At 34.7% G+C, this 18,824-nt stretch overlaps 2 protein-coding genes across 2 annotated transcripts; one reads left to right on the top strand and one right to left on the bottom strand.

The window, feature by feature from the left end:
- Positions 1-7,032: 7,032 nt before the first annotated feature.
- LOC103956617 (mavicyanin) lies at positions 7,033-9,371 on the top strand. Its single transcript, XM_009368643.3, has 2 exons — positions 7,033-7,429; positions 8,769-9,371. The coding sequence occupies exons 1-2, from the start codon at positions 7,258-7,260 to the stop codon at positions 9,146-9,148; spliced, it is 552 nt and encodes a 183-aa protein (XP_009366918.2). The 5' UTR covers positions 7,033-7,257; the 3' UTR covers positions 9,149-9,371.
- Positions 9,372-9,824: 453 nt separating this feature from the next.
- On the bottom strand, positions 9,825-18,312 carry LOC103956658 (chloride channel protein CLC-d-like). Its single transcript, XM_048584249.1, is given in 26 exon segments — positions 9,825-10,320; positions 11,590-11,636; positions 11,713-11,816; positions 11,909-12,063; positions 12,141-12,224; positions 12,326-12,381; positions 12,474-12,553; positions 13,209-13,353; positions 13,407-13,442; positions 13,444-13,528; positions 13,639-13,790; positions 14,279-14,353; positions 14,461-14,520; positions 15,086-15,183; positions 15,186-15,234; positions 15,347-15,426; positions 15,530-15,600; positions 15,708-15,848; positions 16,087-16,111; positions 16,114-16,174; positions 16,686-16,760; positions 17,050-17,148; positions 17,238-17,284; positions 17,373-17,471; positions 17,474-17,593; positions 18,309-18,312. Coding segments are annotated over 26 exon segments (2,127 nt in total). The 3' UTR covers positions 9,825-10,241.
- Positions 18,313-18,824: the final 512 nt, after the last annotated feature.

An 18,824-nucleotide genomic window follows, 5' to 3' on the forward strand; every position in this document is an offset into this window, starting at 1 on the left:
TTAATAGGCAGCAAGCCTATGTGAGAAGTGACAAGTGACAGAAGACAGCTCATGCTTAGCAAAAAAAACACGTTTCCATGGAATGGATAGGTAATTAACAAAGCAGATGATGACTCACCGTGCTCTGGAAGCCATCACCAAAAGGGAAGGCTTGGACACTCAGGCTAAGAAGTCTATAAAAGTAGCAAGGGGCACAAGCATAAAGACTCTCTCAACAAATCAATCAAGCAACTTCCCCTACACTCGAAACTAGAAAAGTTTTAGTTTGTTCACCCCTTGTCCTTTTCAAGTCGCAGGTCCACATAGAAAGCTTTCTTTTGTCCATTTTGAGAAGCTCTGCTACCAATCCCTTTAGTAAACCTCGTTTATATTTCATTTTCCAAGACTTTAATCTCTATAAAATTCAAGGAGAGGCATCTACAAGAAGATTGAACCTTGCCCACCAAGGTTGCAATCTTGCCCTGAATCTCCTTTATTTGTACTTACATAAAGTAGATCTGTAGTTTCTGCATCCTCCTTTAAACCTTATATCATTTCCAACTACTTTCGTTCAAGTTTTAGTTATGATTAATCTTGTCAAACTAATTACTCTTGTTTCCTTGTTGTCGGCCTAAACTGATAGCTAAGAAATTAACTTGAATGACCTTGAACTACTTTATAAACAAAAATATGATGTTATAAATGAAAGTCCTTGATCAAAAGGCATGAAAAGAACTTAGTACAAACTTAACCCATTTGTGATCCAATCCTGTTAAACCAAGAAGTACAAGTGACTTGCAGCACAAGTAAACATTAACTAAACAACCAAGAAAACAATATGTTAAACAAGAAGGACAATGACACACTCAGACTTAGATTAATTTTGATTGTGAGCCTCAAGCCTAACAAAGGTCCCACAAAGGCACAATTCAAACTAATAACAAACGTATATTGCAAAAGACCAAGCAACAAACTTTGCCCGACAAGTAAGACTAGGAGAGTTATGCGAGAGACAAATCTCATCCGACCACATACTTCATTAAACCACAAACATGCATAAACCAAGCAACATTCGAAAAGAGAAAAATTAAGCTAGTCAGACCAAAATCAAGCTATATAAACCAAAATTAAGCTAGTCAAATCATTTTTTTCAGACCACGTCTCCTTAGCATTCTTTAGGAGCAAAATCAGAACAAAGTGGGATTAGTTACTGCTTTTTATAACAATAGGACTAAAGGCCAAAGTCGTAAAGACAATACTAACTTAAGGCAAGAAAATATATAGAATCATCAAGGATATATTTTTTCGAGAAATAAAAAAGCTTGAATTAAATTAAAGAGAAACTCCGGGGCACGCAATGCCTCTAGAGTCATACAAAATAGCATTCGTAGCTTGTTTTCGAATACAACCATCCCACATTAAAGCGATTTTGAAGTGATGCCCCGTAGAAATAATGGCCATTCGCAATAAAATTTGCTTCTCTGTATGTATAATCTTAAAATAATAATTTCAACTGCAAAAATTAGAGGGTTAGGCTTTAAAGTCATGATGGCACTCACCAATCAGAACAAAACTTGTCTACAAAAATACACAAACAAACTGTAATCATAGCACACACCCAAGTTTATATCCTTTGTCTACGTTAAGTTAACCAACGAAACCCGCCTTTCTTTACTTTCAAGTCCTTCAATCTCAGTGGGTTTAATAAGATGGATTGGTTGGTCAAGTGCCATCCATGTTTATGAATACACATGTATCTATTGGGTAATGCTACTGAAATTAAATTTGTAGATAAAATTTTGAAAACTAAATGATATGGAAGTTGATGATTGGTATATTACTTAACCGTTTTTAAACGTTATCATTTTTATTGGTGACTTATTATTTAGATTGCAAATTTTGTCTATAAATTTAATCTCTTTAGCATCATCTGTGTGTGTGTGTATATATATATATATATATATATATGACTAAAGTTATTTCGAGCTCCTTTTTACAATAGGGTGTAATTAAAATTAAAAGAAATTAGGCTCTCATCCCTTCTTTTGCTACTCCATTGATTAAAACCTTATTTCTTTTCAATTTTTTATCAAGGTCCTTCGGTATTAATAACATCATTAATTATTTCAATAATAAAATATTTTTACCTAAAAATATTCATTTAGTGTTAAAAATGTTACAACTAGTATATTTATATTTATAGCTAAATTTTTTATCATATATTTTTATTTTTAGTTTGTACTCATTTTTAATTTGCAAACCCTTTTTAATTTGTACCAATTTTCTTTTCAGTTTTAATTTGTACCCATATATTAATTTCTTTTTGTGCCCATATTTTTTAAGGTTTTATTTGTATTTGTGCCCATGTGTTTACCGCCACATGACATTGTAAAATTAATTAATGCTAGAAAAATTACATATGGTATATTTATGTTTTATGGCTAAACTTTGTATCATATATTTATATTTTTAGTTTGTACCTTTTAATATGCAATCTTTTTTTAAATTTGTAGTATTTTATTTTTAGTTTTAATTTGTACCCATTTATTAATTTCTTTTTGCACCCATAATTTTCTAATCTTTTATTTATACCCTAATTTATTTATAATGTACCCATTCTTCTTCATTAATGTACCACTTCGTTATATGTGAAATGTACCAATTTTTTTTAACACTATGGATACATTATTTTGCCATTTATTATTTCTTATTGTTACATAGTTTTCATCTATTTATTCAATTGAAATGTTTGAATTTTTTTATTGTAGCCGTTTCTAATAGTATTATAATGAGGGATTTTAAATTTATAGGATTATAAATCTCATAAAATATCAAACAATTAATGTCAACACTATAAAAATATAAATATTAATAGTAATATAATGAGGTGTACAAAGCCAATGGAGTTTGATCAAACCTTGAATATCATTACGGTTTTAGTCAAAGAGTGTTCGAGACTAAAGACCGCATCTAAAGTATCCTTAAAACTATTTGACAAGAATGGACGTGCAAATTAGACGAAAAAATTGCAAATGAGGTTATGTGATCTACTTGTAACTACAAAGTAGACAAAATGGAGATTGGTATCTAGACCGGACGTGCAAATTTGCTTAAAAAAAAAAGTGTGTACATCATGTTCTCCTGCCCGCTAGAATAATCACACTTCTATGGTGTTCGGCTCGCCTAACATGTAGAGTTTTCTGCTTGTACCCACTTGAATGTTTCAAATTTTTCTGCAAAAGTTTAAGGGTTTTTTTTTTTTTTTTATGGGATTTTTAACAAAACACACCTAGTATTGTTCATTTTTAACGAAAAATCATTTTTTTACTTTTTATGGTACTATTCACTTACACATTTATTTGTTTTTTTTTCATTAAAACTAAAGTTTTTGAGTACTTTTGTTAGTTTTCATTTTTTTTATTGGCACCATAATCAGGAGGGAACTAGCATGAGGTCATTAGTTGTCATTGATCTCAACAACTTCAAAAATCTCATATATATTTGTTTGTGTATTGTATTTGACCCTTGTAAGCAGCTAAAGCAAACTAAATTACATCATCCTCCTGCTTCTTTTATTTTCTTCTATCATATTTGTTTTCTTTTTTTCTCTCCTCTTGTGTGCGACTCTGTGTGCATCACATGCTCGATGAAATACTTTAGTTGAAAAGCCTTAGCAGTCTTTAACATTTCTCCACAATATTGCATCCACCCTTTACAAGTGGCATAAACTTTCAACATATGTTGACACTGGAAGGTGACGAAGCTATAAAGTATAGTGATGTGGAAAACGTGAATAAATTAAAACCTAAAAGTGACTAATTGAGAGTGCGCATATGAGTGGGATTGAACCCATATCACACAAGTGATGTCAGAGTATAAATAAATTGCAGTAAAAGAAGAGTACGGACATTTACACCGAAAGGAGAAGTCTCCTACATGATAGCTTTTACCAATCCTCGTCATTACGAAACCTCTGCCACTAAAATCCTGGAGGGGCGAAAAACAAGGGTGGGTGGGTCTGAAATTAAAGTTTTGTAAAACCTTTTCGAAAAGTGTAACCCCTTGCTGTAAAACAAGTATATGGTTTCCAAAAAATATGATAATAATAGTATGTAGTAGGTACTCTACAGCAGAAGTGAGTCAAAGATGTAAAGTACAATAACAAGGTATCTCAAGATTAAATCTCAAACCATTTTTATACGAAATCAATGCTCATTAATTTATGTAGGCACACAAGTCCACTGCAGAGATATTCAAACAACAGTAGGCAGATGCCTACTTGGTGCTTGACGAACTAGACCAATAAAACTTGTTGGTAGCTATTATGATCCTATTATTTGAAAATCCTGACTACGCCACTCACCATAATATTAAATACCCCTGAAAAAGTGTAAAATATTAAATGACTATTTAGGGCCCATATGATTATTTTTAAAAATATATATTTTCTTAATGCACCCAAAGTTTACTGTGATAAAATTACCTTCTATTCCTATTACATTGAACAATCCCAAACTTTGTATGGGGTTTCCATGGGACGACTTAACCCGTTTGAGAACCTTATTAATCAAATCATTTGAGCGAAAAAAATCCCATTTGATTTCAAGACGCTTGCTTCTTTTTAGAACGGGTCGAGAAACTGATAATGCAATAAACTTATGAAGTAGGGTAATTGAAAAACAAGAAAATCTAAAGTTCTATTTTTTACATTTATACATAGCAAGAGATTACATTGAACTAAACTCAAATGGATATATATTTAGTTGGAGGTCGGGGAACAAAGAAAACGAGTTTGTGTGATGAAGACACAATTGTTTTTTAATTTTTTTAAACAACATAGAGTTTGATGTAGGGTGGAGATTGGAGAGTTTGGAGTGTGAGGTAGTATTGGAAAATAATTGAGGTATCTTAAGGTAAATTGTAATTTAAAAGTATAGGTAAGGTGTATTAAGTAAGTGAAGTGTAGTCAACAGTATGTAAGGTGTGAATAAAACAACCTAAAATATGATATTCTTTCTTTATTAAAAGAATTAGATTAATAAAAATATTATTTTTACATTTCCACTACGCATCCAATACTTCAATAAAATGAAACTAAAGGGAATTAAAGTTCCACATAAAATCAATTGTCAATATGTAGAACGAGTTTGTGTGACGAAGACACAATTGTTTTTTAATTTTTTTAAACAACATAGAGTTTGATGTGGGGTGGAGATTGGAGAGTTTGGAGTGTGAGAGTAGTATTGGAAAATAATTGAGGTATCTTAAGGTAAATTGTAATTTAAAAGTATAGGTAGGGTGTATTAAGTAAGTGAGGTGTAGTCAACAATATGTAAGGTGTGAATAAAACAACCTAAAATATGATATTCTTTCTTTATTAAAAGAATTAGATTAATGAAAATATTATTTTTACATTTCCACTACGCATCCAATACTTCAATCAAATGAAACTAAAGGGAATTAAAGTTCCAAATAAAATCAATTGTCAATATGTAGAATAGTCTAACTCTTTATAAGGATATGCAAGGTTCGTAATTCTCCGATGGAGATTCATACTTTCAATATGACCCCACACATGTGGCATCATTTAAGTTTAACACATGGACATCACAAAATTAATAACATGAGAGCACATGGGCCAGTGGACTCAACACGTATATTAACCTGCTTTGATACTATAAAAAAGTTGAAATTTCACTATATAACCAAATGTCAATATGGTGAATATGACCAAGCTTCTTATAAGCACGTACAACGTCCCTTGATTCTTTAAGGGGACTTTTCTATTTTTTTCATAAACAACTAGGAATTATAGTTTGTAAACCTTTTTTTTTTTTTTTTGTTGGAATTGAATTATTTAATAGCTTAAAACATGCTTTAGTTTGCAAACTTTTCTTAGTGAGTCGTAATTGTAGCATTTCATGTTAAATGAAGATCAGATTAAGGCATTTCATGTTATTAGAAAATTGATTAAGAGCTAAATATGTGGTCTTACTAGGTTAATTTTCTGGCTTTGCCATTGAATAAGAATACCACGTATGCGATTACAATAATAATTTACTTATCTTTTAGTTGAAAGGTCATTTCATAAGAGGATTTGCTACCCAACTGTTGGGGGGTAGGGCATGCCCTACTAACCTGTAGGGCTCTATATTAACCCGAGAGCTTAAGGTGTGTTTAATTTGACCTTAACATGAGGTGGCAATGAATCACTCATCCACTTGAGTCGACCATTATGCAACCAATTAGTTTATACCCTCTTTAGTTACAAGTCCATGCTACTAAGCTTCTCGTTTCAGTTGAAGGGTTAATTATACCAAAACCAAAAAATACAACTCCCCTTTTGCAGCAAATCAAGACCATTAATCGTACATATATCCTGCCATAATTGTTTTAACGTTCACCTAGCTAGCAGGCAGGCTTCCCAAAACCAATACTCAAAGCCACTACCAAACCAATACTCAAAGCCCAGAATAATTTAATCAGAAATCCCTAATTCTGATTTGCTGCTTTAAATTTCCGTCTCCGTCCTTCTGATGTCAGCAAGCACCACCTCCAAATAATACATAAAATAGAAACGAAAAGAAAAAATCAAAACAAAGAGGGAATCGTTGTAATATTTAAGTTTCTTATGTTGTCTTAAGACAAAATTTACCGTCCAATTATGTCTGCATTCTTTAAACCCTGTGAACTCTAAATCTTTAGTATTAAATGGAATTTACCGACATTTAAAATTACATACTTAAACAACCCGATTCAACGACAGTGCACTTAATTGCAACCAACCCTTTTTTATTCGGAATTGGATCTTCTCCTGAGCAGGAGACTAAAATCCTGCTAATCTATTAACACGAGCTGTTAAATTTTGATCAAACAGCTACAAACATAAGTCCCTTTAAAAATTATAATAATTGTAACCGTTGAATTTTGATCCAACGGTCTGTGTTAGTGGATCAGGAGGATCTCGATATCCTGCTCAGAAGAGGATCCAATTCCTTTTTATTGAGTCACAATCGTTTACTCCCCCACTCTTCTGACTTCAATTAAACCACAAGGGACAAACGAAGCACAGCAGCCCAGAAGCTTGACAAATAATTAATTATCCTTTTTAAGGTTTAACCTGCCACCCCATCCAAAAGCCTTATAAATACCAACGAGGGAGTGTCCCCCTTGAGTCTCTCACTGCATTCCATAATTCCATTCTGCACAATCCAAAATTTACAAGCTTATTAGGATCTCAGAGTCTCAAAGAGTTCATATTTTCTAGCTAGCAGAGGCATGGCTTTGGTGGTCAGAGTCTTGGCTCTACTGGTGGCGGTGATGGCTGTTTTCGAGATGTCCAGTGCAGCTGTGTACAAGGTCGGTGACTCTGCCGGGTGGACCACCATCGGCAATGTCGACTACAAACAATGGTCTGCCACTAAGACTTTCCAACTTGGTGATGTTATCAGTGAGTTGCTCTCTCCCGGTTTTCTCTTGGTTAATTTCTCTCTTCAGCATGAGTTGTCCTTTAAAAGATTTTCTGCTCTGTAGGTTTTAATTTTAAGATATCATTTCTGCACACTCATTCTTCATCTGTACCATATTTATTATTATTTTTTGGTAAACAACGGGGGATTCTTAATTTCTTTTTTAATTCATTTAATTCAAAAGCTAAAACTAAACAGGTGTATGCATGAAGAGAAAATGCGCATACAAAAATCATTTTTCTTAATTTTTCGTAAATCTCTTGTTAATGAATACTCATATTCTTAAGTGCCACCAAATATACAATAATGTTCAAACTTCTCTGGATCTTAGGCAAATAGTTATAAACAACATTTTGAAAGGGTGAATTTGGTGATTAATTCGAAAGGTTCTTCATGAATCATGATGACTATGGTGGCCATTCTTTGTTCAGAAAAGGTGAAAAGGGTAAGGGGGATGCATCTCTTTCTAACGCACGCGTGGTCTCTGATGCAGTAGATCTAACTTCAAACCACCCCCCACTACCTATATGTATCTTACATTCTACTTTATTATGATTTTGATTTTTTATCCTGTGTATTTTCATTAGATATTTAATTATTTGTCCACTATGGATGTTTGATTTTAGAATTCATCTGTCAATCCGATCGATTGGGATGGTTTTATGAGAAGATGAAACTCTTTAATTATTGTCCACTATGGATGTTTGGCTTTAGAATCCATCTGTCAATGTGATCGATTGGGATGGTTTTATGAAAGATGAAAGATGAAACGTTGGTTTGAGAAGTGCTTTTAAATGATTGAAAATACTTTTCGAGAAAATATTTTTGGATTCTATAAATATTTGAAGTGCTTTTTGTTATGTGCTTCTTGAAAAAAAAAAAACACTTCAAATCGAACTCATAATGGAGACTTTAACATTATCAAGGAGAAATCCTCTGTTATTGTATGTTTTCATTGAAGAAAGTCGAGGTTCCGCTATAAAACCAATTGACAGTATGGTAAGCAGCTCAACCTATTATAAGCCCTTGCAAGGTTTTTCCTTTTATCGATGTGAAACTCTTTTACCTTGAAATCCTCCACATCATTGAGTCCCGTGTGTGTCTAATCATGTGCATTGGTTTTTTATTCCATGTCGTCATTGCTTGTGTCTAATCATGTACGTTGGTTTTTTATTCCATGTCGTCATTGCTGTTGCAAATTACGCATTAATTACAAAAATTAGTAAGAAGAAAAGTTTCGCTTCTTGATCCATGTCTATATTCCTGTCAAACTTATAAAACTTGTAATATGAATGTCTTGTTTTATGTGGGATCAATCAGAATTCGAATACAACTCTCAATTCCACAACGTGATTCGCGTCACGCACGCCATGTACCAGTCATGCAACGCGTCAGTGCCCTTGGACTCCTACGCCACTGGAAACGACTCGATCACAATCACCACCAAAGGCCACCACTTCTACATGTGCGGGGTCCCCGGTCACTGCCAGGCCGGCCAGAAGGTCGACATAAACGTCATTCGCCATCCTTTGTCGGCAGCTCCAAGCCCTTCCGCGTTGGCCTCTCCAATAGTTCCTGCTCCGCATGCACCAGTGCCAGGTCCAAGCTCGGCTGCTCCGTTACAATCTCTGGAGGGACATTTTGCTTTGCTGGGATTAACACTTGCGACACTCGCACTAGTTGTTTCTGGTCTTGCTTAGTCACTCTAGTTTATTGGTTCTATAGTATGGGCAGTCATTTGCGTCTATTTACGGATTTTTTGAGGTCGGCTAGTAGTAATTTTCGTACCTGATATACGGACATTACATATACAGGTTACTCAACCTGCAAATAAATTTCTGATATCATCAGACTGTTTAAGATTTGCATAAACATTCATCCAATTTTTGGTAAGATCAATTATACAACTGGCTTTCTGTTGTATCAACTTTTTTCGGATGGTATATTAGTTCACAGTTATTTTTTTTAACAATAAAAAGCTGCTAATAAACTTACCGCATCACTCGGTAACTAAACGAGGTGACGCGGGTGAGTTCTTAGCGAGGTTAAAAATCCCGATTCAGGACCCAGCTCCGAGTCCAAGAATTCAAGTTTAGGTTCTGAGTCCTGAATCTAGGGTTCCAAGTCAGGGGTACCAATTCCCAAATCTCGACCTAATTTTTTTGGAACAAACGATATTATCTACTTTAAAAGGAAGAGGGTGAGTTTAGCTTGACAATAGGCTAGCAATAATGTGGTTTAAATTCGTCTTTAGCGAGAATCAAACCTAAGACCTCTTACTTACAACTTGACCGTAATATTAAGTGGTAAATCTCGACTGACTTGGATGGAAATAAGCTGTCACGTCCACAATGATGCATTACAAACACTGAAGGCTGAGAAATTCTTTTCACTAAAAGTCATCTGTAACAAAACTAATGTTGATGAATTTATCTCACTATATCGTTTTTTACAAAAACACTAAAATCAGTAGAAGTACAACGGGTCACATATTTCCCAGTTCCTGTGAATTCCCTTGTAACCCGTCATATATTCAGTGTCACAGACTTAACCTCTATGTCTGCGTTGATCTGCCGTGAATTATCATCCAGATAAACATGTTACAAAATTCAGATGCGTGTGGTCCATTTACCCCTCTGTTGCCAGGGGAAACAATTGATGAACTATAAAGTCCTAGATCCAAGGTAAACTTATTCAGAGAATTAAGATTTTAGGTTCAAAGAATGGAGGAAGTAGTAAAAGAATCAAGTCTTCTAGGATGATCGGACCTTATTATCAGCCAGACACATGCTGTTAGACCAGAAGACTAGTGAGAAGTGAGCGCTCCATATCTCCATTCCGTCCAACCTTTCTCCTATCTTGATGCTGAGTTCTGCCATCAGAGAATTATGAAGAGGATTAAAAAGTTGTCAATGGAAAAGGTAAAATGCACGTTCGGGCAAGAGATTTGTATTCACATCACAGGTGCTAAATTTGGTAAGTATTAGCAACAAAGTTGTTTAGAACGAGAACAAGCAACAAAGTATTGCACTAGAGAAAGGATCTTTCTGAGCTGTTTGAAACAAGCAAGAATAACACGTTTTGACATGTAAAGCTCAGAAATCACCCATATAAACGCTAAATATGAGACAGCCTCACTGCCAATCAAATGCATTCAGAAGACCATATGTAACAGTTACAACATGAACTGAAAAATGACCATCCCTCGTTATAGTTTAATGAATATACAAACTCATCAGTAAGTTTACAATCCGGATGATTTGCCAACCGCATCCTAGAATTGGACGGAATATATCAAACTAAATCACTATAAATATGACTCAATCCAAGAAAAAAACAGACAAGGAACAAATAACCATATATTTAAAGGGCTAAGCACATTTGAGAAACAAGTATTCAGCTAGTCCGTGCATTAAGCACACTCCATCCATTGATAAGCAACTGTGGAAGTGTTTGGCTTACTTTCTATCCAATCTATGCAAAAGCAAGTGCTGTAAGGTCAAAACCTCTAGCAAAAGAGGCCGACAGTGAAATGGAAATATGTAGAAAACCGAACCATCTCACTGACATAAGCCTCAGGAAAAGATGATTTGAACCAGAAAAATGTAATTCATGCATAATCCATGGCATAAAATCTAAATATCGTAAGTGTGTAACCCCAGTATAGGATCAAACATATTCAATGTGATGTGTAGTCTCCCAAATTAACAAATTAAACAGAAGAACAAAAACTTCTTCGTTTATCTGGTCTGCAGAACACATATTTCTCAAGCATATACATCTATGTATCATTGTATTCTAGGTGCCAAACAAAAACCTAGGACTTGAAGAAGTCATTTGGAGCTCAATCAGTTCACTTTCTGGAAGGCATAATAGATGTGTGAGAAATTTGAATCTGACATACTTGATCACTAGTATGGAGCTTCTCCCTTGGATGTACACTGGTGTCTTTCTAATAAAAATTGGTAGCTACCCAGACACCAAAAAAGTAGAAAAAGAAAGGCGACATTGGCAACATGATCACTTTATACATCGCATCCAAACTAAGACCATACAAGCCTGGCCTATCAAAATGAGGATTGACAAATGCACACATCTAACTGTTTTGATAGATTTGACATGAGTAAAGCATCATAGAGACCTTACACTAGTCGATTGGAGCTCCATCGATGCTGAATCCTCATTCTCCTGCAAGAAAAACATCAGAAATCAATAATTGCGGTCTAGTATTGGTACAATGCATTAAGAGGATGGATGACAATACCTCGAGTAATAAATCCTTCCTGGTAATCAAGCCAATCACACGAGATGGACGAGGAATAACAAATATATGTCTTAAACCTAGTTGACGGAAAAGATTATATACCTGCATCATCATCAAGAACACTATAAACTTGATAAAGTTAGAACAACATTCCATGCAAGAAAAGTGTTGAAAGAATGGCAAAGAAATTCTCACCTTGTCAAAGACATATCTTCAGGGACAATGTAAGGAGATGGGTTCAAAAAGGGCGCAAGATCTATGTACATTTCCAAGTCATCTGAACTCAGATGTATATCACTTATCAATAAGCCTTTACTGGAAGCAGGTTTTACGAATTCACTGATAGTGTACCTGGAATACAAAGGAACTGTCAAACATTAGTAAAAGGGAAGGGCAAGACTACAAACCAACTCCAAGCTTCTACTTGCCTGATTGATCTGGCTCCTCTTGGATCACAGGGTAGAGGACTATGCTGGAAATCCACTTTGGACTGCAGAAGTACCAACAAGTGACTGCATCACAATCCAAATACTCACGTTAATGTTTTCAAACACTTACATTCTTTGCTTAAAACAAAGAAATCATGTTTAAATGTACAAATTAGTTATATCACCTGCGAAGCATTAGTCCAATTACAAGTGTTTCTCCACTTCTTGCATGATCAATCACCTGGAAGGAATATAACATGCAACACACACTTATATATCAAGCAAAAAAGAGAGAGAGAGGTTAACAGAAGAAAAAACAAAAGTGACGCATACAGGGAAGCCATTATGATTGTTGCTCCGCAAAATAGAAACCAAATCTGCAACCTTAACAACACGAGGGAAGGAAATCACCTACACAGAAAGAAAATTGAGCAGTCAGCGTAGTACTAAAATGAATAAAAGTAAAAGAACAAAGAAGTTGGTGCATTGTGAAATCACTGAAGCGCAGGGCACTAGAACCATGTATAATCAAAATGGAAAGTGCAATCCCTGCCAAAAAAAGGCGTTTGATACCAGAAATAGTGCGGTTTAATGTTATTGGGGAATGAGCATCCCCTTTCAAATAATAAGAGAAGGTCTCTTTCAACTTTTTTCTTTTCTGCCTTCGTTTGGATGTTTCCTCTTTGGGTGAGAAGTGAGAACTGAACAAAAGGCTCCCTAACTTCCAATTCAGTCACCTATTGTGATATGAAGCATAGCCCTTTTTTCCAAAGGATCCTGACAAACCAATTTGGACATAACCTTTGGAGTTTAAGGAGGCTCATACTTGAGATAGGCATCTTGGAAATTACATGGATCAGGGTATGGAAGTTCTGGACAAGTGAACATCTCTAGACACATTTGAGCATATGAGTCGATACGAATGTTTACATATAAGGGGTCAGTCGTGCAAAATATCTAATGTCCATGTCAGCATCAAACACATGCCCTTGACTACAATAATTATTAAGAGAGGTGAAGATAATAGTGACATTGACCCTTTTTCCAGAGGCCTCCTTTGCAGTCATCTTCCTTTTCCAGAGGCCTCCTTTGCAGTCATCTTCCTCATTTGGTACTTGGGTCTTGATTCCAGTAATGGAATGCTCTTTAATCGCGCCTGTTCTTCGTACAGGCCTTCGTTGAAAGCATCACCAACAGCCTGCAAAGGTAAAAGGTGTAAGTATTTCTCCACAGCATCTATTGTTATTGTAAAAGCTTCAGAAGCATACCTTTAAAATAAGAAGGCAAAAGTTTCAAATTATTTTGTTATTTCAACCATAATGACACAAAGAGACACTGTCATCCCCATTGAACCCCCAAGAAAAGGAGCTGCTCCCAGTAGTGCATATCTGCAGAACCAGTAAGCATGAGAGGAAAGTTCATGAATACATTACATGCATTGAAAAAAAAAAAACCATTTAGTTCTAATCCTCAGTTAATAAATATAAACGAGACTAACGTTCCCTCTTCGATGCTGAGCTTCTTGTAAAAGTTAACCACAAAAATGCCCACAAGACGCCCATATGTAGATCCTATCATTATCCCAGGAACAAATTGACCAGCTGGAACGGCAGTACCAAATGTCACAACTGCTAATGAATAAAACATCACCTGGAATGCATTAGGAAAGAAAAGTTTCACAAATAATCCACGAGGGACTAACGGGGAAAAGAAAAACTGACTTCTTTCTGAGAACATTCATAGTCAAATTACATTTTTATTGAAAAGAATCAATGTTGGCCAAGCCCTTAAATTTCAAGCCCCTTATTTTAGAGATTAGATTCATTTTCCAAGAGCATATATACTTTCTTTTGTATGTTAGCTTTTGTCCCTTGAGATCTTTCTTAGGGGAAGGCAAGCTCTGCTGCCAAGACCTTAAAACATTCTATATATTATTTTTACACTGCGAGTGGGAGTCTCTGTGCATGCGCTAAAATTACATACAAAATAGAGGAGCCTTGAGGAGCCTTGCCAACTAACTTCTGAAGACTAAATACAATGCTTTGAGAGAGAGAGAGAGAGAGAGAGAGGTATGTTAGTGTCTGAGCAGTATATGTGCACAAAAAGAAAGCGTTGAGCAAAGTAAACAAATGCAATACCAAGAAAGTCAATAAACTTTGGGCGCTGTACTCGTGAAATGTTTTTGCACTAAACAAATTCCTAATTGCATCATCCTGCAATCATAAGAAGAAGAAAAAAAGAATTCGTAATAAGACCAGCAAGGTAACCTGCAAACTAATATGTAAAGGATGAAGCAAATGATTTCAGAAAATCTAAAAACCTGAGTATTGAAGAAAATAGTTGCAAGATCATTGTACTCCTTGTCCTTACTGCAATAAAACTGGACATAGCGTAGATTAGGTATGAATATTCTGAAGCTGCTTCAGAATTCTCAGAATTAAGTGTATAGAGTTATAGACCCAATGTATATACTTCACACCCACATGAAGCTGAATCTTAGTAATGAAAGTGTAACTTATGACTTAAGGTCAAATATGATACTTTAACTTGAAGTTTAAAAAATAACTGTTGAGCTTTCCCAATATCTATCTGTGCTATTTTTTTTTTTTCTTAACCATGAAACCCTTGTAGCTTCCAAATGTATTGAGAAACTCCAGATATTTTCCAGTTAACCTACAAATTTGATAGAGATGTGCATGGTATACTAGTTAACCTTTCCTTTTAACTAAATAGTAGACATCTGCACCTTCAGGTATAGGTTGGCCGTTCAATTTCCATATCATGATATGACTATGAGGGGAAAATAAAAATTAAGGATTACTCAATTCATGCTAAATATAACCAAAATACCACATAAAAAACTGAAATTGATTGGCAAGAAGAAAGAGAAAACCCATAGACGATTTCAGAATAACTGAGAAAGTAATTATCAGTTGACATCTTACATTTACATAATTCCCATACGTTCCCGGAGGCCTTGGGCATTCAATACCAGAATCTGCATCTGCTTCAGGGCATGGACTGCATTTTCTTAAAAGTGGTGACCAAAGGAAATAATTGATGTTATCAGCGAGATGAGGCACGCTTCAATTATCTGCATTTTAGTGTTTGGTGTGAAGGGGAAAGAAGGGAGTTGAAGTCAATTGTAGAATTACAAGGCACTATCAAAAAAATATACACATTACGGACTACAGTAAAATATCCACCTTTACTCGATTCCCATTCTTGTGTAAATAATTTCGGCGCCAGTACGCAATATAAAATGTAAGCAGGTTAAATAAGGCTCCTGAAAAAAGAAAATGAAATCAAAATAAAGTGAAATACTACGAGGAAAGAAAAACACAGAAGAAGCATGTATACATACATAGATAAGACAACGAACACCATACCCAGTAAACCACCAATGACCCCAATAACTGCCATCGGCAAGAACTCCTCAAAAGAGTAGTCCTCTTGACCACTGAATGACATGAGTTAGGAAGTTAGAAAAGGCTCAAAACTAAGGAAAGATATAGAACTAAAGAGATTTTAAGATATTTTTCTTGAAAAACAAGATTTGATCTTAACTCTGATAAGTCCCATATTATGAAGCCACCTGAGCCAAAATGTCCACACTTTCCACTCTTACACCATCCCATTGCAGTACGCACCACGACAGCCACGACAGCAGAAGTAAAAAATACACGCCACATAAGTTGACTCTTCCACCTTTAGAAAGGGGGGAAACATAAAGGTTAATAAAATCCCTAAAAAAGAGGTAAGGAACTGAGTTTTTATTACTTAAGAGTTTTAACTTTTAACTCCACAAATACTGACATGTATAATTATAATTCTATGTCTGAATCTACAAGAGATGTGCACATAGAGCTGCACAGGTGAAGAACTAACTATAATAAAAAGGCATATTGAGACAATAACTGCATGATCAAGAATGATATTACATTACCACGATGTAACTTCTTCCAGTGCAATAGAACACCACCAATGGGAGCTCTAAAAGCAGCAGACACTCCAGCTGCACACCCACAGGTTACCTTTTCAATCACATAAGTGCAAAATGAGTACAAGTTTAGCATAGCTATTTTAAATAGAAGAAAGACCAGATTTGGCCATATCCAAGAACATAGGAGGATTATAAAAGCAGTGCTTGGATAATTTTTTATTTTATTTTACTTGGATAAAAAAAACCAGACATCCAATACATAGAGAATTCTGCTCTGTTATAGTCTGCACGCTACATTTTCTTTCAAAAAAACAGAACGCCATATATGAACTGGATTCGTGATATCAGTAGGGAATCTAGGGATAAACAAGAACAGCAGTAGAACTACAACAAACTCGTAAACTTGATGACTAGCATATGTTAGTAGTGAAGAGAAAATTGCTCAAAGGAGAGAACTATAAATATGATTAAAATTGCAAAAGAATTTGACAACTACCAAATATAGACTACAAAAATGAACGAAGGTCAGGTATAAAGTCCAGTTGTACACAGGTCAAATCTTCAAAGTTCAGACAAAAACAAGAAAGACATAAATCTCTCACCAGATCCTGACGACCCCGGCCACTATTAAAAATTTGTAGCCACCTGGAGCTTAGATGGTATTTCGTAGATCCGCCCTGTATTAAGATATGACCAAAATAATCTTCAAAAACAGCAAGCAACTAACATACAATAGAAAGATATTTGATATGAGCATAAAAATATAAGTTTTTTTTGGTACTTACGCCTGATCATTAGGATATACTTTAAAAATGATACGAAAATAATAGTAACAAGAATGTGCAAACAATTGCCTGCACACTCCAGAAGCTGAAAGAAAGAGAACAAAAACTTTAAGAAACAATATGTTATTTTGTGGCCTAGATTATATAATTAGAGGCTTGAAAAAGGACAGTAAGTGCTTACTTGTCCAAGCAAAGAAGCAATACAAGCACCAGTATGAACAAGAGGACCCTCTTTGCCTAAAGCTAGACCACCTCCCACGGAGCCGATGCTCCCAAATATCTGTGCAATTGGCAGAAGAAAACTATAATGCAAAGTACATTGTTTAAATCTCAACAAACAACTTAGAACACCAGAGCAGGTCACCATACCTTTCCAACCAAGGTTCTGAAAAGAAGTACACCGTGTATATCGACCCCTGCACAGTTGAATAACAATCAGTGGGCACTTCGTTGATAAAATTAGCAATACTCAACAGGAAAAAAAAAAAAATCAGTCCACCTTACCATTCAAATATCCCTTGATTTCTGGAATACCGGACCCGGCTGCAGCGGGTGCAAATTGTGTAACAATATATACAGACGAAAAAACCAAAACTAAGTTGATAATATGTATACTACAAAACCAGCCACATATGATTTTTGGATTATTGCAAATGTCAATGCAAACTTCCAGCCTGCAAGGTTCTCGACCGCAATATTAATGAAAACAGCAGCTAATCCAGTCCCTGAAGGCAATCAAAACCAAAGAACTAAGAAAATAAAACACCAAATGAAAATGTTAATACTGAACTCTACTAAAATTTGCATCTTTTGAAGTGATAGTATAAAAGCTACACATTCAGTGCAAAAGCCGAAAAGTGCTTACCGATACCGATCAAGTCCTTATATTTTCAAAATTAGTGATCAAGTTTGTTATTTAATGGGATCTCTTTTACATGCTGATAATGAGTCTCCAAAATTTGCCTAATTGTATGTTTATGATACATATAATGAAGTGCAAAATCGTTTAAAAGCTTTTGGATGTGAAGGAAATAATAATAAGCTTGATCAAAAAATAGGCTTTAATTAAAATGTTTGATGTATCAAATGAATTAGTTAAACTTTTTTCGCACAACAAGGGATAAATATGAAACTGATGGACTCAATTCTTTGAAAATGAAATTGTTAGCAAGACAACCAAATAATAGCAAACAATATGACCAACCAACAAGTGGATGAAATTGGTGGTTTAAATAGTCAGTGATAGAGGCCTCTCTGATTCTAATAGAGATATTATTATAGAGTCCAAAAGTGAGGGATTAAAACGTGTTACAAAATTGAATCCAAAATTTATGCCTTTACAGTATCCTATTCTTTTTCCATATGGTGAAGATGGATATAGACTAGACTTGAAATGGAATGAAAATTATAAATGTGCAAAAGCTAAAAGATAAAGAGTACCCATGAGAGCTTTTATAGCTTATCAAATTCAAGAACGAGAACCATATTTAACTACGTTGCTAAAAGGTGGTAGACTTTTTCAACAATATTTGGTAGATTCTTATGCAACACCTGAGGAAGACATATTAGATTACATCATGCTAAACCAAAAAAAAAAAAAAATTAAGAATTGAAGTTTACAAATGAATTTATGATGCAATCTCAAAGGGGTGATAATGATGCAAAAAATTGTATCACCTGCTTCATATACAGAAAGTCCTAGATATATGATTAATAATCATCAAGATGCAATGGCTATTTGTAAAGAATACAGACATCCTGATTTGTTCATAACATTTACATGTAATATTAAGTGGCAAAAAATTATAAGAGAATTTGAAAAAAAAAAAAAAAAAAAAGAATTCAAACCTGGAGATAGGCCTGATATAATTTCAAGAGTGTTTAAAATGAAACTTGATGACATGCTTCAATTTATAAAATCTAGACAACCTTTTGAAGAAATTGAAGCAGGTGAGT

This window comes from the organism of the source record quoted next, unplaced genomic scaffold (assembly GCF_019419815.1).
Source record: "Pyrus x bretschneideri cultivar Hongxiangsu unplaced genomic scaffold, Pyrus_bretschneideri_v1 Contig21, whole genome shotgun sequence".
Taxonomy (NCBI): Eukaryota; Viridiplantae; Streptophyta; class Magnoliopsida; order Rosales; family Rosaceae; genus Pyrus; species Pyrus x bretschneideri.

Bases quoted from the DNA above. Each gene is read 5' to 3' on its own strand.
- LOC103956617 (XM_009368643.3), top strand. From the start codon at position 7,258: ATGGCTTTGGTGGTCAGAGTCTTGGCTCTACTGGTGGCGGTGATGGCT. The intron at 7,430-8,768 runs GTGAGTTGCTCT...GGGATCAATCAG, and splicing joins CCAACTTGGTGATGTTATCA to AATTCGAATACAACTCTCAA.